Raw genomic sequence first — 19,983 nt, 5'->3', positions numbered from 1 at the left:
CTTAAAACATTGTGATGTAGATACTGTTTTTTTGTTTTGTTTTGTTTGTTTTAAATATTTTATTTATATGACAGAGAGAGTACAGGCAGTGGGAGCAGCAGGCAGAGGCAGAGAGGGGTGGGGAAAGCAGATTTCCCACTGAGCAGGGAGCCTGACATGGGGCTGGGGACTGGGGTCGCTTCGAAAAGGCAGGTGCTTCTTTGTCGTCGTAGTTTTCTTCTTTTTTTAGATTTTATTTATTTATTTGACAGAGAGAGAGAGAGAGAGAGCCCGAGTGTGCACAAGCAGGGGGACCAGCAGAAGAGGAGGGAGAAGCAGACTCCCTGCTGAGCAGGGAGACCAACATCCCAGGACCCTGGGATCATGACCTGAGTTGAAGGGAGATGCTTAACTGACTGCACCCCTAGATACTGTTTTTTTCATCCTTATTTTATTGGTGAGAGAGTTGAGATTTAGAGAAGTCAAGTGGCTTACCTGAGGTTGAACAGTTAGTAAGTGTCCTTTCTGATTCCATCTGTTCCATCCATTCATCCTTCTAGTTACTCAGCAATCATTTGTTAACCATCCACTATGTGATAAGTACTTTTCTGGGGCTGAACGTTCAGTGGGGAACAAAACAGACAACTTACATTCTGGTGTGTGAAGACAAAATGAATAGAAGTATGAAATAGAGAATATATTTGAGTATATTCTACAGTGGAAAGAGTGATGCAGTGATAAAGGAAACTCCTTTGTTTTAAAAAAGAAAACAAGAAGCAGGAAGGGAATTGTGGAATTGTATGTGGGTGTGTATTTGTGTCTCTGTGTGTTTGTGTTTATAATATGGATACTGTAGCCAGAAAGAGCCTCATCAAGAAGGGGATAAAAGACGTGAAGAGAAGCAGGCCACCTGTGAGAAATATGAGAAGTATGATCAAGGTAGAGGAACAGCATGTGTAAAGCATAGGGTAGGAAAGTGTTTGGTGTTTTTCAGGAACCACAAGGAGGCCAGTGTTGCTGGCTCCACTTATTGTAAAGTGGAGAGTGAGTATTAGGAAGTGAGGTCAGTGAGGTAATATGGGGCAAAATTATATAGGGATTTTATGGGCTGTTGTAAGAGAAATAGGGTTTGGAGCAGAGGAGAAAAATGGGATCTTCTTTATATTTTAATGGGATCATTCTGTCTACATTGTTGAGAATAGACTGTAGGGAAGTAGGGGTGAAATCAAGGAAACCGATTAAGAAGCAGTTGGTAACATTCTAGGCAAGATCATGGTGATCTAGTCCAGGGTGGGACCAGTAGAGGTTGTAAAATGTGTTTGGATTTTCTGGATTATTTTGGTGGAGAAAGCGAGAGAGAGAACCGTCAAGGGTGATACCAAGGTTTTTTGCCAGAGCACCTAGAAGAATGGGCTTTACAGAGATAGAGAAAGACCGTGAGAGGAGCAGGTTTGAAGAAGAAGGTAAGAAATCATTTTGGACATATTTAAGATGTTTATCAGATACCCAGTTGGAGAAATATATGAGTTTGAAGGTCAGGGGAGAAGTTAGGCCTGGAAACATAAATTTGGGAGGTGTCAGTGTTCTTGTGGAATTTAAAACTCCAAATCTGGATGAAATTGAGAGAGTGGTATAGTAGAAAGGAGAAGATGTCCAAGATCAGATCCTAGTTGTAGCTCGGCTCTTAAAGGCCCAAATTTTTGGGGCACCTGGGTGGCTCAGTGGGTTAAGCCTCTGTCTTCGGCTCAGGTCATGATCCCAGGGTCCTGGGATCGAGCCCCACATCGGGCTTTCTGCTCTGCAGGGAGCCTGCTTCCTCCTCTCTCTCTGCCTGCCTCTCTGCCTACTTGTGATCTCTGTCAGATAAATAAAGAAAAAAAATCTTAAAAAAAAAAAATAAAGGCCCAAATTTTTAATAATTACTATCCAATATGGCTGTCTCTAGTATTATAATAGGTACTTATTAAAAACATGCAACATGGAGACTGCCCTCAAGAAGCTTATGGTTGATAAGAAAAACAAAATATAGGACATATATTTGAAAGGTTTAAATTACAGTACAGAGTATAATATGTGATTACATGTCACAGTGAGTAGAAAGGACTGTAAATTTACCTGTCCTGCTTATGGAGAGATTACTTGTCATGGAAATAAATGATTGACAAAGTTCTGTTGGAGGAAATAGGAATTGAACTAAATCTCAAACAATGGGCAACAGATTGGGAGAGCACAATATAGCAAAAGATTACAGATTAAATTTAGCATCAGGAAAAGGCATATAAGGCAGGGGCTAGGAAAGTTCAAAGTGGGGTCTTCCAGTAGTCCTTTGCCAGTGGTCATGTAGACAGCACTTATATCTCCCAACAATGATGTATGGCAACAGTCATAGAGTATTGTCAACCAGGGTAGCTCACCTACGCCCTGGTGTCCAGGGTTTTTCCAGGGGATTGGTCATGTAGACATGGCTGACTGCCATGAGTTGCTTACCCTTAGTCTGTAGACTCTCTGGAGCTGAAGGCCTCCACTTACTGTAAATCACATTGTAAACCACATTGCTAGCTTAGATTATTTGACATTTCTAAAGGTCTCCAAGTAAACAAAGACAACTATCAAGTAGGACATTCTGAAGGTTTATTTCCCAGGAGCTGGGGGCAAGGGCCAAACCTTTCTTAGGGCAAGGTTAATCCTTTTCTGAATGGTGTTTGGCAGGGAGGGTGATACCCTCTATGTGGAGATAGCATGAGCTGAGAGACAGTAGGAATGTGTACACTGTATTTATAGAACATTGTGGTGCTTGTAATATGGGCTTGAGAATATGAACCCTGCAGCCAGACTACGACGATTCATATCTCATCTGTCCCTTGCTAGTGTGGAGTTTATAGCAGTTACATAATCTGTAACATCTGAAAGCAAGGGTAATAATAATACCTACTTTATAGGCTTGTTGTGAGGATTAAAAGATTAATATATAAAGCACTAAGAATATGTCCTGACAGAGTAAGTATTACAGAAATCAGGAGTTTGTTCTTCATTCTTTTTTTTTTTTTTAAAGATTTTATTTATTTATTTGACAGACGGAGATCACAAGTAGGCAGAGAAGCAGGCAGAGAAAGAGGAGGAAGCAGGCTCCTAGCTGAGCAGAGAGCCTGATGCGGGCCTCGATCCCAGGACCCTGGGATCATGACCTGAGTGGAAGGCAGAGGCTCTAATCTACTGAGCCACCCAGGTGCCCTGTTCTTCATTCTTTAGTCATTCACTCATTGATTCTTTTTTGAACACTAGTGCATTAAAGACTCATGTTCTGAGCCTCAGACCTTTATTTCCTGATATTTAGAGAGTTTCCAGGTATCTAGAGAGTTTGTGGCTCATTTAGTAATAACACGTTGAATGAGAAATTAAATAATTTTTTCATACAAATGATTTCTACTAATGACAGTACTTTCAATCCAGTTTTAAGATTTTCAACCCTTGTGGGTGCTGGGGTAACACAGTTAAGCATCCAACTCTTAATTTCAGCTCAGGTCATGATCTCAGGATTATGAGATTGAGCCTTGCATCAGGCTCCATGCTCTGTGTGGAGTCGACTTGAGATTCTCTCTTTCCCTCTCCCCCTCCATTTGTGCTGTCTCTCTGAAATAAATAAATTAAAAAAAAAAAGATTATCAGCTGTTGCTTTGAAGTTAAAACTTGTATTCAGCTGGCAGTCAAAGAACTTAATTTGTAGAGAAGTTTTGATCTGTAGTTATATTAAGTGGGATTCATTGTGATGTCTCTGCATTATTCTGTTGCCTCAACTGTTACTTGAAGATGGCATGCTATGTAACTTGGCCTGAGGTATCAGTGATAGAAATGATGCTTTTCTAAAGAAAGGGTTTGTCATAGTAAGCTGCTGCATGAGGGCTTGCACTTACAGAATTGCACTCCCTTCTGCTGTGCCATCTTTATTTATTTTTTTTTTTTAAAATAGATCAGCCCCAGTTACATTTTTTCTCCTTCTCTTTGGACCATGATAAGCTTCAGAGTAGTGACTTTGGGAGCAGGGTAGTTTAGAGTGAAGAGACCTTTATCTGGAGAAGTAATTTGCATGTAAGATTAGGTGTTTTTAGATGTGTTATAGGTTTGCTTACTTTAAACCATTTAACTTATGCTCCGAAGTAACTGTAATTTAATATTGGTACTATGTCATATTATGATGAATAGTTTTAATTGTGTATTTAAAAGTCACAGTCAGGGACGCCTGGGTGGCTCAGTTGGTTGGACGACTGCCTTCGGCTCAGGTCATGATCCCGGAGTCCTGGGATCAAGTCCCGCATCGGACTCCCAGCTCTATGGGGAGTCTGCTTCTCTCTCTGACCTTCTCCTTGTTCATGCTCTCTCTCACTGTCTCTCTCTCAAGGAAATAAATAAAATCTTAAAAAAAAAAAAAATAAAAGTCACAGTCACAGACTTAAATCTGGATATCAGAATCAAGTAATTCTTGAAATGTATGAGTGTCTCCTTAATATACTGATTACAAAACAAAAAAAATTATTAGCTGTTGCAAAGAATGGGCTTAATAAAGAATACATTTTGGTGAACTGGGAAGTTAATGTTAGTTTTCTTTTTTGTGTACATTCAGGTCTGTGTATGATGACCAACCAAATGCACACAAGAAGTTTATGGAAAAATTAGATGCTTGTATCCGTAATCATGACAAGGAAATTGAAAAGATGTGTAATTTTCATCATCAGGGTTTTGTAGATGCTATTACAGAGCTCCTTAAAGTAAGGACTGATGCAGAAAAACTGAAGGTAAGAAATACTTTAACATTCTCTTTATTTTTTTTTCTCATTAAATTAGTCAAGTATTAGTTTGTAGTACATATGTATAAATCATTATTAAATGTACTATTTTCAGGAAGTGAATTAGTGTGTATATTTGGAAATGCTCTTTATGCTCTATTAACATAGTTGTCATGCTAATGACAGGAGTAATCTCTTTTTTGTAAAGCAAGTAATGCATTGACTTAACAGGATTTCTTTCCATGCAGGGAAATGAACTAAAAAAATTCATACAAGGGAAGGCCTCATTTGCAGTTTTAGAATTTGAAAAATGGCAATTAGTATAATAATGATAAAAAGCAATCCTCTAAAAATTAAAAAGAAAACTTACTATGAGTGATTATATTCTCAAAATTATTTAATAATACTGAAACTTTTTTTTGGTTTAATAACAAAGCAATTTTCTTAAAGAAAGTTGGTCTGTATTTTCTGCCACCCAGCAAAAACATTTATTAAATCAGACCTGGATTCGTTCAGTCAGAATACAAAGTATTTAGTTAGAAGAATTGGCCTATTTATCTTTTTTTTTACATTTGGAGAATTTAGCAGATAAAATGACCCTGGTTCACTAAAGGTTATGATTAGAAAACCATTATATAAAGGATATTCAGATAACAAGAGACCAAATACAGCATCAATGAGGTCACTGAGCATCTTTGTTCAGAAATTAATGAGATTTTTAATAAACTAGAATGTGCTTCCTTACTATGATGACCTAATGAGTCACTTAATATGTGGGAAAATTTGAGGTTGAGCTTTGTCTGCACCTGCAGCATTAAAATGTTGCTGTGGATTGAAATTTCCGTGTTTGATGTTAATCAACCACCCAGTGTTTGCATTCAGCAAAGTATGAATGTTTAATTACCATAAAATGCAATCACCATTTCGAACAGACAATGAATGGCATATAGACCTCATTGAAGTTATCAAAAAGGGACCAGTGGTCAATTGGGTCAGTGATTTGAATTGTTTGACAGACTTAGAGAAGCAAGTAAAGTTCAAAAATCTAGATTAAATTTGAGAAGTTTGCCACAGAATCTATTAAAAAGAACTGTCATAAGTAATTGAAGTTAACAAAAGCCCCTTTCAATCAAAAGTTCAAGTTCAAGCTGTAGAGTTAATTTGAATTTGCATTTCTTTGTTCTAAGTTTCTCATGAAGCATGATCTGATTACAAGGGTGAGCAGTTATATCAGGGCAGTTTTATGCATGTTTGTCTAATTAAGGTAAAATTATTTTTAAGGTGCAAGTTACTGATACCAACCGAAGATTTCAAGATGCGGGAAAGGAGGTGAGAATATGATACATTTCTTACATACTCAATATGTGGATGCAGTTTGCTTAAAAATATGAACATTTCTTCTTTTCTAAGGTGATAGTCCAAACAGAAGATATTATTCGATGTAGAATTCAGCAGAGGAACATTACAACGGTAGTAGAAAAATTGCAGTTATGCCTTCCAGGTGAGTTAAACTTGTCTATAATGGAATGCTTGGCTTGGTAAAACTATAATTTAATGATAGCATATGGTCATTAGTAATTATGGGAATTACAAATTATTTGGTGATTGTCCCCAAAGCTCATGGTTATCTTTCTTATCCACTTTAGTTCTTGAATTTTCATGGTTTTCTTATCTTATAAAGTTTTGTTTGATGATCTGTCACATCAGGTTCCTAGAACAACTTGTACCTCTCCCATTTCCTTCCTGCCTAGTTTGTCCTTTATCCCTCACCCCCCTCCCACTGCTTTTTTGTTTTTTCTCAGAATACTTTCCCATGGAGGAGTGTCTTTTGATTACGTTTCCTTGCCTTTTCCTAATTTGCCCAATTTTTTTACTTCTAGTTTTCCACTTTTTTCTGTTTGTCACTTAAGCAGGTTGGTTTTACTTTTCTCGGAGTCTTGCTTTGCTGATAAAGTGAAAAAAAAAACAAACCCCTAAAGTACTAGGTCTTTTCCCTTTTTTGGTTGTGATTTTACCCTCCCATGTTTTGGAAAGACTGACTTTGTTGGTTTCTGAGTTTTTGATCTTTCTGTTTTGGCTCAGATATTACTGGAAAATCAAATAAATTCTAAGAAACTCACCAGTATTTTCTTTCCCCTTATGTATCCTGTTTGAACAAAAGGAAGCCAAGGTGTATGTCATCTTTTTATTCATATAGTAAGCTGAATCCATCTTAGTGTCCCATTTTTTAAACTTATTTTTTTCGCAAGGACCCTGAAGCTCCATATCCAGGGAAATAGAATGAGATTTTTTAAATAATATTTATATAATATAAATTTAGCTTAGGACACAAATCGTATGTTAAAACTTTCAGCAGGTTTTATTAACTAAAAGACATTGTTTTCTGACTTTGTGAGGATAACCTTTTTTTAAGAATCACTGAAATTCTGTTCAGTTTTATCTCTGGACCATGGATATTTGCACATTAACTTTGATTAAATAAAATGTCTGCTTCTTATGTTCCATTTCAGGGTTGAGAAACCTATTTCCTTATAGTAATGTTTAATAACACCTCTTTGCCAACATCAGATACACTCACTGAAGTAACCATGAACACAGTCTAAGTTTGATTGCTTTGACCCTGATGGTAATAAGCCTAAAAAATTGGGTACTGGTAGAATACTAAAGAGCTGAATTCAGCTTATTCCCCTGAGCGTGCTTTTTGGAATAGAGAAATAAAGGGAAGTAGAGGTTAGACTTTTGTTACTGCTACTGTCTTTGCTTTCAAGGCTGGACAGGCAATCTGAATTCATGTAAACATTGTCTTCTTAATAGCCACATTGAGAACTGCTTCCTTTCCTCCATCTAGCCTTCTATCTAATTATCCACTCGTGAATTCTTTTTGTATCAGCAATTATGGTAGATATTGGAAATATAAAGTTGAAAATGACACAGTCATAGCTCTGAAGGAACCTACGTTCCAATGTGAATAAGGATATAAGGTATTTATTATTGTATAGTTGCCTAACTCCTCCTTGGGTTAGCAGGGGTGTGAGAGGATATAAGAAGGCATAGTGAAACAGTACATTTTCCTGGTATATTAGTTTTACTTGATTATTTATGAGGTGAGCATTATTTTTATATGGAAATAAATAGATATGAAAGTTACATAAATTGTTTAGATAAAACAGGAGACATCAAAGACGTCAAAGGTTATATGTTTACTCTAATGCTTTGGTTGGAAAATATGAGAAATACTGCATTACAATGTAGAGGCTGTGATAGAGGTATCCATAAAGTTCACAGGGTTAGGGTGGTTCACTGTTGCCACCATTGTAGCTTTATGGTTTTCAGACAAGTGAACTAAATATCTTCTGTATACTTGAAGACCCTTTGTAAGTAGCCAAAATAGAAAATCTAGAAAAAAGTGTTGTCTGTCCAGTCTGTGAAAATGTGAGCTGGCTTGATGAGCCAGTGATAATTTACTCACTTTGTGCTTTGAAATTCTACTAAGGATAAATGGTAATCTGCATAGTTGCATTAAAACTTTTTTGGTGGCAGTGTGTCATCTTGCTGAAGCTTATAACAATTTTATTAAATAATTTCGTTTCTGAGTCTATAAGAGAAATGATCAAATAAAGTTGCTTGAAAATTTATGATTTTATTATAATTTAATCTCTGTAAACCTGAATTTTTTTTTTCTTTGTCAGTTTGGTATAAAAATTTGCTTAGTGATCTATAACACAGTTGTATTTGGTATATTTTTGTTATGTGTATTTTATTTGATATATTGAATCAAAATTAATCAATCTCGTTTACTCAACTTTGTCTCTTGATACTGAAGTCCAAACTTCCATTTGCACTACAGGGAAGAGATAATAATAAGTTTCTGAATATGATAATTGTTAATAGTTTACTATTTCAGTTATAGGTATCAACATATGAAAGTATTTCAAATTCCAGATAATGTGTTCATTTATATAATGTAATGTTCAATATATGAAGATATTAAAATGTTTTTATTTACTTGATATATAAAATTTTATTTGAAAATATAAAAAGTAAATATTTAAGAAATATAAGCCTGGATTAAAGTATAGACAAAATTAATGTATAAAGTATAGAGAATATTAATGAATTTATAATAGGCTCTTTCCTGCTTTAATTTTTTCATCTAAATTTTTTTCTCATTTTGAAAGCTAAAGTAAGTTCTCCTTTTTAATGCAGTGCTGGAAATGTACAGTAAGCTAAAAGAGCAGATGAGTGCAAAAAGGTGAGTTGGTTTCTTTCCTGTTTTTAATAAATCTTTATTTTTCTATTAAAGAAAGCATGGATAAATGTACTATAAATTACAATGAGTCATGTGAAGTTTTGCTTTCTACCTTTATTCTTTTTTCGTGCAATTTGCCCATCAGAATCTAGTCTAATAAAGCAATTTGTAGCCATTTATTTGTGGATCCTTGTCCTTTATAAGTAAAATCAAAGATTGTTGATATTGTTGAAGGACAAATAGACAGCTGAGCAGTAATGAAAAACTACTGATTAGCTTCCATGTGAACATTGCTTATAATGAAAGGTTAAGTGTGTATAGTGGGACCACAGTGAAAGCAGTGTAGGTAGTTTAAAATGTTTTAAAGATGAACAATTTTAAAGTAACATAAAAAAGTCAGAATAAATGATAATATTCTATATTTGGAATAGGGAAATAATGATTTCCTCTTAATTTATTAATAATTGCTTAATTATCATAGTACATAATGTACAAATGTATACTCAAAGAATTGTGTATGTCCTGCTTTGTAGTGCTAAGCATTGAATTTTATTGGCCTTTACCAATTTGTACTAATTAGTAGTTACTTTTTTCCTCCTTAATATGTCATAAATTATCCTGAAAGTATTTTATTTATATATATATGTACATATGTGTGTGTATGTATTCTTTTGTTTTCTACCAAAGTTGTACATTCTCATATTTTAAAGACCTAGATAATATAGTTCTTTGTATTTGTTGCAGAAAAACAGGCATCATCTTTCCTTCTTGCCATTCTCCATTCCTTCTTGCTAAAGGCAAAAGCTTTTACCTCTTTTAAGGCATAATTTTTGTGTTTACATTTATGTCTTTATTTTCTTTTTTTAAGATTTTATTTATTTATTTGACAGAGAGAGAAATCACAAGTAGGCAGTGAGGCAGGCAGAGAGAGGGAGGGAAGCAGGTTCCCTGCTGAGCAGAGATCCCCATGTGGGGCTTGATCCCAGGACCCCGAGATCATGACCTGAGCCAAAGGCAGAAGCTTAACCCACTGAGCCACCCATGTGCCCCCATTTATGCCTTTAAATAACTAACTTTGTTGTTGATGTTGTTACAGTTGAACTTTATTTTTTTTAATTAACATGTAATGTATTATGTTTCAGGGGTACAGGTCTGTGATTCATCAGTCTTACACAATTCACAGGGTTCACCATAGCACATACTGTCCCCAGTGTCCATCACCTAGCCTCCCAACCTTCCCACCCCCCTCCATTCAAGCAACCCTCAGTTTGTTTTCTGAGAGTAAGAGTCTCTTACGGTTTGTCTCCCTCTCTGGTTTCCTATTGTTTCACTTTTCCTTTCCTTCCCTGTTGGTCCTCTGTGCTCTCAAATTCCTCATATCAGTGAGATCGTATGATAATTGTCTTTTTCTGATTGACTTATTTTGCTCAGCATGGTACCATCTGGTTCCATCCACCTCATTGCAAATGGCAAGATTTCAGTTTTTTGATGGCTGCATAGTATTCTATCATACACACACACACACACACACACACACACACACACATACATCTTCTTTGTCCATTCATCTGTTGATGGACATCTAGGCTCTTTCCATAGTTTGGCTATTGTGGACATTGCTGCTATAAACATTTCGGTGCACGTGCCCCTTCGGATCACTGTATTTGTATCTTTAGGGTAAGTACCCAGTAGTGTAATTTCTGGGTCATAGGGTAGCTCTATTTTTAACTTTTTGAGGAAGCTGCATACTGTTTTCCAGAGTGACTACACCAGCTTGCATTCCCACCAACAATGTAAAAGGGTTCCCATTTCTCAGCATCCTTGACAGCATCTGTTTCCAGACTTGTTAATTTTAGCCATTCTAATTGGTGTGAGGTGGTATCTCATTGAGGTTTTGATTTGTATTTCCCTGATGCCAGGTAATGCTGAGCACTTTTTCATATGTCTGTTGGCCATTTGGATGTTTTTGCAGAAATGTCTGTTCATGTCTTCTGCCCATTTCTTTCTTTCTTTCTTTTTTTTTTTTTTTTTAAGATTTTACTTATTTATTTGACAGAGTTCACAAGTAGGCAGAAAGGCAGACAGAGAGAGAGAGGAGGAAGCAGGCTCCCTGCTGAGCAGAGAGCCCGATGCGGGGCTCGATCCCAGGACCCTGGGATCATGACCCAAGCCGAAAGCAGAGGCCTTAACCCACTGAGCCACCCAGGCGCCCCTTCTGCCCATTTCTTGATTGGATTATTTGTTCTTTGGGTATTGAATTTGATAAGTTTTTATAGATTTTGGAGACCAGCTCTTTATCTGATATGTCATTTGTGGACATCCCTGCCATGTTCCTGACCCTAGGGGAAAAGCTCTCAATTTTTCCCCATGGAGAATCGTATTTGCTGTGGGTTTTTCACAGAAGGCTTTTAGGATATTGAGGTTTGTTCAGAATGGTTTGATAACTATCTAACTGAATTCCTGGGACCAGACAGAATTTAGGATTCCTACTCCTCTGCCATCTTACTCCTCCTCCTAAATAACTAACTTTTAATATTTCTTCACTATTTTCCAGTTTGGACTATTATATATTTTTTCCAATAATATAATCTATTGTTTATATTCAGATTTCCCCACTTATCCCCCAGATATCTTCATTTCCTTCTTGAAACATTGGTAAATATGTACTTTTTTGTCCCTTTAATGTAGCACAGTCTTCATGCTTCTGGTTTTCATGAGAGGGTCCAGGTCAGCTGTCTTGTCGATGAGGACAGTTTGGATTTATTTAATTATTTTCTCATTATTAGATTCAGATAAACTGTTTTTGGTATGAGTATTACATAAGTGATATTGTGTACCCCTCAGTGTATAAAATCAGAAGGCATATACTGTTAAATTGTCTCTAGGTTAAGCTAAATTTGATCATTTGGTTAAGAGGTTGTCTAAATCAAAGAAGTATCTTTTCCTCTTAGCAATTACGAAGTAATCTGTGGGGTGATATTTTTGAGTCCTATTTCCTTAACAACTTTTCTCTCATTGGTTTTAGGATTCTTGCTTTAGATTTTACATTTCTTTTTAAGTAATCTCCATACCCAATGTGGGGCTCGATCTCATAACCCCAATATCTAGAGTCACATGCTTCTCTGACTGAGCTAGCCAGGTGCCCCTCTTGCTTTAATCGGTTATTATATTGGGGTTACAAAATGGTGATGTTTATAATTCTGTCATTCCTTTGACATTTATTAGGTGTCTTTATTAATATAAAGAAGAGCTTTTTTTAAAGGAAGAGCTCTTCCTTTATATTTCCCTTTTCTTTTTATCTTCCTTTTCTGATTATCACTATAGACTCCATGGATTTTTTCTTTAAGTGGGTTATAATAATATAAAATGTATAATACATAATAATAAATACAATGTTGTTTTCATTATTCTTTTTGGTGCTCAAATTGTACCACATTTGGCTAGGGGAATTCCCTCAAGCCAATTTCTGTGTCTTCATTTATCTCTGAGTGCTTTCTTGGTTAACACACAATATTAGTTCCACACTCACAGTGCACTTTTCTTGTCCTAGACCTAGAAATAGCCATTTTCCAAGGTACCCTAGTTCCTTTTAGTAATCGTATTTAGAAACAGACCTGCTTGCTAGGTGGGCTTATTAATAACTCCTGCCCCAGACACATACCTCTCTCAGGCTCTTTAGTTGTCTATGCAATTGAGAAGTTTGAAGCCATTCTGATTTCTCTTAATTTGTGACCTACCTTTTTTCTCTTTTAGAATCTTCCCTTGTGTGGTCTGTAGTTTCCTGATGGTGTGCTTTGATATGGGCCTGTTTACTTCCATTGTACTGGGTACTTGGTGAACCTGTCTGGAATTTAATCTGGAAACTGTTCTTTGATCTGATCAATGTCTTTTAAGATCTAGGAAATTTTCTTGAATTATTTATTTCTGTTTTCTTAATTCCAGGACAGATAGTGATGTTTAACCTTCTAGATTGGCCCTTTGATTTTCTTTTCTTTTTAAACATTTTTTATTTCTTTGACTTCTTGCTCTGCTTCTAGGATATTTCTTTATTTTTATCTTCCAAAAAGTAATGCTGATTTTATTTCCTTTCTGCTCTCCAATTTTTAATTTCTAAGAAATTTTTGATCACTAAATATTTCTTTTCCTTCGTTTTCTTTCTTTCTTTCTTTCTTTTTTTTTTTTTTTTAAGGTAAGCTGTTCTTGATTTACTGTTAACAGTATTTTGTCTTAACTTCTGCGAGATTTTAGATGTATGTATTTACATATCTCCTTGCATATAGTTTGTTTCCACTAAGTTTTTTTCCCCTCAGTTTTTTTTTTTGTTGGGTTTTTTTTTTTTTTTTTTTTTTTGGTTTTAATCTCTAACTTTGTTGGTAGGGGTGTTTCTCGGATGTCAGGTGATTCCTTGGTTGACTCCTCAAATTTAAGTGTAGTGGACATAAGGCACTGATTGGAAGCTCTAGGTATGTGCGTAGAACTTGTTGATTGTAAATTTCACTGTGAGGTTATCTAGCTGGGCTGTTTAGTTGGTGAGCCTTTAGTGTTAATATCTGGACTTATTTCTTCTAGGGCTGCCTCAGATTCCCTAGAAGAGACTTTTCCTCTGTCCTGTTTGGAGGGTAAAGATCTGACTGCCAGCATTCTGGGATCTGAGTTGGGGAAGAGAGCATTTAGTATATTTAGCTATACTAATCCTTTTGTTTTCTGATCAGTAATATTGCCTTCAACCTTGGGTGGTCTCCTCACTCTATTCAGAGATTATCTGTTGTAGTATCTTTAGTATTTTGCCAAAATGGGGAATGATTGTTGCTCAGATGACTGGAGTGGAGTTTGCTGCTTAAATAGATTATCAAGCAATATTCCTTACTTTAGCCCTTTATTCACTCCCAGTTCTGTAAGTAGTGGGATTCCTACCAATTCTTGACATTTTGGATATTCTAGAAAATAAATAAGTTTATCTTTGGTTTCTCAACTATTGGCTTAGAATTCAGTTTTCTCAGATGTGATGAGGTGTTTTTGTTTTTTGTTTTTTTTTTTTTTTTTTAACCCACATGTCTGGTCAGCTTTCAACATTCTAAAATTTTACCGTTCTCTCTTTTCCTTTTCTCTTCACTGTGTAGACTTAAACCTTTAAAGAAAAATCTCCTGTTATTTTATTGTTTCAAGGAGTCAAGATTAAAAAGCATGTATTCAGGCTGCCATCAGACTATATGTTTAGGACCCCACTTTGGTGCTCTGCCATATTTTTGTTCAGCTAAATATTCATATGGGATAATAAAATAGAGGGCACGAGCAGATGTTATTCCTGGTTATCATTAGAGGTTGCAAATGAGCAACCTGCAGAGTCAAACTTGCCCACAACTATGTTTGGTTTGACTTGTAAAATGTAAAAAAAAAAAAAAAAAAAAAATGTTTTTTGTTAGTTGATAATCACTTCATATTTGTTAAAATATCTGGATTTTTTTTTTTTTTAATATTTTATTTATTTATTTGACAGTGAGAGATCACAAGTAGGCAGAGAGGCGGGCAGAGAGAGAGGAAGGGAAGCAGGCTACCTGCTGAGCAGAAAGCCCGATGTGGGGCTTGATCCCAGGACCCTGAGATCATGACCTGAACCGAAGGCAGCGGCTTAACCCACTGAGCCACCCAGGCGCCCCTATTTTTTTTTTTTAAAAAAAGATTTTATTTATTTATTTGACAGAGAGAGATCAGAAGCAGGCAGAGAGGCAGGCAGAGAGAGAGAGAAGGAAGCAGGCTCCCGGCCGAGCAGAGAGCCTGATGCAGGGCTAGATCCCAGGACCCTGGGATCATGACCTGAGCCGAAGGCAGCGGCTTAACCCACTGAGCCACCCAGGCGCCCCAAAATATCTGGATTTATATTCTGCTGACTCCCAAATTGGAATCTCAAATCTCAAGCTTGGTTTTGACATCTCTGATTCATGTTGAATCTTTTCACATGGATATTCCACTACTATCTCAAGTTCAGCAAGTCTGAAACAGGCTTAAAATCTTTGCTTATTCTTGGATTGAGTCCTTTTCTATGAAATGTGCTGCAAAATATTTACTCTGTGGTACAGTTTTTTATTTTTAAGTTATTTGCTTAGCAACTATTTAGACCCAAATACACAAATCATAAGTCTGTAGCTCCATGAATTTTTAAAAAGTGAATACACTTTTATAACCACCAAGATCAAGATTTGAACATTATTTGTATCCCAAAAGCTTTTCTCATCCATTCTCTTCTGGTCATTACTACCCAAACAAGATGGAGAACATTTCCATCACCCTTTTATGCCCCTTCTCAATCCATTCTTCTTTCCCTCCACAGATAACTATATTCTGATTTCTATCACATGTTCTCAGAATTGATGTAAATGGAATAATAGAATGTATTTATTTTTCTTGTCTTGTATCTCTCACTTCAAATGTTTTAAGATTCATCTATGTTATTGCAAATACCAATTATTTGTTTCTTTGCATTGCTGTGTAGTATTAAGTTCTAAGAAGTTTTTTATCTGTTTACCAGTTGGTGGGTATTTGGATTGTTTTCAGTTTGGGCGTATAATGAATAGGGCTGTCATAAAATTAGTGGACAAGCCTTTCTGTAGGCAGATGTTTATGTATCTCTTTAATATATGTATAGGAGTAGACTTGCTGGGTTATATTGTAAATGTAGGCTACCTTTTATAAGGAGCCATTAAATAGTTTCCCAAAATGGTTATACCATTTTATACTCTCATTGGCAATGAGAATTTTAGATATTGCACATCCTTGCCAACATACTATATTGTCTGTCTGCTCTAGTTGAACCATTTTGGTACATATAAAATGGTTGCTCCAATTTGCATTTCTCTGGTGACTGACGTTGACTGCCTTTTCATTTGCTATTTTGTCATTTGTGCATTTTCTTTTATAAAATGACTGCTCAATAATTTTAGATTTAGAGACACATTGAGCAGAAAGTGCAGAGTTCCCATATACCTTCCTCTCAACACAGTTTCTTGCATGAGTGTAGTACATTTCTTACAATTCATGAATCAATACTGACTTGTTGTTAACTCCAGAGTTTACAATAGGGTTCACTCTTTTGTATTATACTGTATAGAGGGTTTTGACAAATGCATAATGTCATATCTACCATGACAGCATCATACAGTATAGTTTTCTGAAAAATCTCTCGTGCTTCATCTCTTTCTTCATCCCTTCATTTCTTCATCTCATCCTTCATCCCTCCCCACAACCACTGCCAGTCTATGACCTTTTTACTGTTTCTATAATTCTGCCTTTTTCAGAATGTTCTGTAGTTGGGATCATACAGTATATGTCATACTCAGACTAGCTTTGTTCACTTAACAATATGCATTTAAGGTTCTTCCATGTCTTTTTGTGGCTTGATAGGTCATTTCTTTTTATGGATAAATAATATTGCATTTTATGGTTATACCACAGTTTATTTATCCATTCACCTGTTGAAGGACATCTTGGTTGGTCTGACTTCTGGCAGTTATGAATAATGCAGCTATAAACATTTGTGTGCAGGTTTTTGTGTGGAATAACTTTTTAATTCATTTAGGTAAGTACCTAGTGATACAGTTGCTAGATTATACAGAAAGACTATATTTAGCTTTTTTAAAAAGATTTTATTTATTTATTTATCAGAGAGAATAGCACAAGCAGGGGGAGTGGAAGGCAGAGGAAGATGCAGGCTCCCTCATGAACAAGGAGCCCAATGCAGAACTTGATCCCAGAACCTAGGGATCATGACCTGAGGTGAAGGCAGACCCTTAACCAACTGAGCCACCCAGGTGTCCCTGGAGGGACTATGTTTAGCTTTATAAGAAGCAGGCAAATTATCTTTCAAAGTGGCTTTACTATTTTGCACTGTCAGCAATAATAATGAATGAAAGTTCTGTTGCTCCACACCCTCACCAGGATTTGGTATTGTCAGCATTTTGGATTTTAGCCATTCTAATAGATGTAGGTAATATCTCATTTTAATTTGTAGTTCCCTATTGGCATGTGATGTTGAGCATTTTTTCATATGCTTATTTGCTATCTGTATATCTTCTTTGGTGAGTTATCTCTTCAGATCTTTTATATGCTTTTAAATTTGGTGGGTGGTGTTCTTACTGCTGACTTTTAAGTATTTTTTGTATAGTTTATATATTATTTATCAGATATATGTTTTGAAAATATCTTCTTCCATTCTGTGGCTAGTCTTTTTATTCTCTTATCAGTATCTTTTTAGAACAGAAGATTATTAATTTTAATGAAGTCCAGCTTACTAGGTTTTTTCCATACATCATGTTTTGGTGGTGTTTCTGAAAAGTCATTGCCAAACCCAGGGTCACTTAGATTTTCTCCAATGTTAATTTCTAGAGTTTTGTGTTTTACATTTATGTCTGTGATCTATTATGAATTAATTTTTGTGAAACCATTCATGAACATGGAATATCTCTGCATTTATTTAGATTTTCCTTGATTTCTTTCATCAGTTTTCTGGTTTTCTTCATATAGATCTTGTATGTATGTGGTTAGATTTATACATAATTCATTTATTGGTGATAAAGTAAGGTCTTTAATTTCAAATCCCAGTTGTTCCTTGCTGGTTTACCGAAGGGCAATTGACTTCGGTATGTTAACCTGGTACTCTTCAACCTTGATATAATCAGTTACTATTCTGGGAATATTTTTGTAGATTCTTTGAGATTTTCTACATAGACAATCATGTCATCTGCAGACAAGCCTTTTCTTTCTTTCTTCCCAGGATGATTATCTGTTATTTCTTTTTCTTGTCTTACTGGGTTAGCAATGAATATCAGTATTATGGTTAAATTGGAGTGATGAGGAGGAACATCCTTGCCTGTTTTTCACCATTAAGTTTGATATTAGTTTTGTACTTTTATTCTTTTAAATTTGTTAAGATGTGTTTTATAACTCAGAATATGGTGTATATTGGTGAATGTTCTATGTGAACTTGAAGAGAATACGTATTCTGTTGTTGGATGAACTATTCTCTAAATGTCAGTTAAATCCAGTTGATTGATCATGTTTTGGTGGTGTTTCTGTGCTCTTCAGTTCAACAGTATTTTCTTTTTTTTTAAGATTTTATTTATTTATTTGACAGAGATCACAAGTAGGCAGAGAGGCAGGCAGAGAGGAGGAAACAGGCTCCCTGATGAGCAGAGAGCCCAATGCGGGGCTCAATCCCAGGACCTGATATCATGACTTGGGCCGAAGGCAGAGGCTTAACCCACAGAGTCACCCAGGCGCCCCTGTTAGAGGAGTTTTAAGTCTTCAACTATGTTAGTGAATTTGTCTGTTTTCCTTGCTTTTATATCAATTTTTGCCTCACATATTTTGACACTCTGTTATTAGTCATATATACTTTAAGGATTGTTATATCTTTTTAGAGATAAATAATTTTATCATTATGTAATGCTTTTCTTTATCTCTCATAACTTTCCTTGCTCTGAAGTCTGCTTTATCTGAAATTAATATAGCTACTCCACCTTTCTTTTGATTAGTGTTAGCATAGTATATCCATCCCTTAACTTTTATTATCTCTGTGTTTTTATGTTTAAAATTTTCCTTTTATACAATAAATAAATTGTTGGGTCTTGTATGTGTTCTCCACCCAGAATCATACAACTTCCATAAGAAAATGTAGAAAGATATTTTCACATTACCTGGGGTAAGCAAAGATGTTTTTAGAAGGATCACAAAAAGCTGCTATACAGAATTGGAAATTGGACTTCAAATAAAAAATTTTATTCATCAAAATAACCTTAAAGATGGGGTGCCTGGGTGGCTCAGTGGGTTAAAGCCTCTGTATTCAGCCCAGGTCATGATCCCAGGGTCCTGGGATTGAGCCCCTCATCGGGCTTTCTGCTTAGTGGGGAGCCTGTTTCCTCCTCTCTGTCTGCCTGCCTCTCTGCCTGCTTGTGATCTTTGTCTGCCATATAAATAAATAAAATCTTTAAAAAAATATATACCTTAAAGAAAATTGATAGGCAAGCCACAGACTAGGAGAAAGCATTTGCAAGATTTTTTTTTGGGCAGGACTCATAACCACAATATATAAAGAGCTTTTATAAATTAATTAAAAGGAAAAAAATAAAAATTAGGAACTTACAGTTTCTGGACTCACATGTAAAGAGCTTTGAAGGAAGAAATCACTCCTGTCTTTACAACAAGAAGAGAACTAATCAAAATAAAAAAAACTTTTTTTAAAAAAAGATTCCATTTGTCAGAGAGAAAGAGAGAGCACAGCAGATGGAGCAGCAGGCAGAGGGAGAAGCAATCTCCCTGCTGAGAAAGGAGCAGGGACTTGATGCCAGGGCCTGGGATCATGACCTGAGCCACAGGCAGATGCTTAACCGACTGAGAGTAACCCAGGTGTCCCTAAAAAACCTTTTTTTTAGATCCATTGGAGAAACGAGGTCATAGGGCAGTCTACTGCCCCCGGAATTGGAGAGACGGGCAAATAGAGACTATCACAGTTTACTGAGAGCAGAAGCCACTGCTAAACCTTGGTTGGAACACTTAAAGGTGATTGAGCATACTGGCTGCAGAAATAAAATATTTCTAGGGGTCCAGGAAGTCCACCACTCTCATGAATTTTAGCTTCAGGAGTCCTACAGGACTTTCAGAGTAAGGATCGTAGCAAAATACTAACAGAGAAAGAAAAAAGTAACCAGTTTGAAATAAGCCCAGAGTGCTGTATTCTTAGCAAGGCTAGCTGGCAAAATTTTGATATGAATCTCATTACTTTAAGAGATGCTGAGCTATTAAGACTTTATTTCTTCTTGAGTCAGTTTTCATATCTTATGTTTTATCAAGGACTTTGACCACTTTATCTGAGTTGTTGAATTTTTTGACATAAACTTATTTATAATATTGTCCTGTCATCCTTTTAATGTCTGTAGGATCTGTAGTAATGTTCTTCTTTGTCACTCCCAATATTAGTAATTT

The 19,983-nt window shown here is 35.9% G+C and overlaps 1 protein-coding gene across 8 annotated transcripts in view; it reads left to right on the top strand.

Annotated features, from left to right (window-relative positions):
• EXOC6 (exocyst complex component 6) overlaps positions 1-19,983 on the top strand; it is a 364,257-nt gene that overhangs the window by 169,694 nt on the left and 174,580 nt on the right. For all 8 annotated transcript variants that reach the window (XM_059169437.1, XM_059169440.1, XM_059169439.1 and 5 more), the window contains 4 exons: positions 4,598-4,769; positions 6,042-6,089; positions 6,171-6,261; positions 8,967-9,012. In XM_059169437.1, coding sequence (XP_059025420.1) covers positions 4,598-4,769; positions 6,042-6,089; positions 6,171-6,261; positions 8,967-9,012 — 357 coding nt within the window. The remainder of the gene's footprint in view (positions 1-4,597; positions 4,770-6,041; positions 6,090-6,170; positions 6,262-8,966; positions 9,013-19,983) is intronic.

This window comes from Mustela lutreola, chromosome 4 (assembly GCF_030435805.1).
Source record: "Mustela lutreola isolate mMusLut2 chromosome 4, mMusLut2.pri, whole genome shotgun sequence".
Classification (NCBI taxonomy): Eukaryota; Metazoa; Chordata; class Mammalia; order Carnivora; family Mustelidae; genus Mustela; species Mustela lutreola.
The sequence above is the reverse complement of the archived record's forward strand: the minus strand, read 5'-3'. Positions and strand labels throughout refer to the sequence as shown.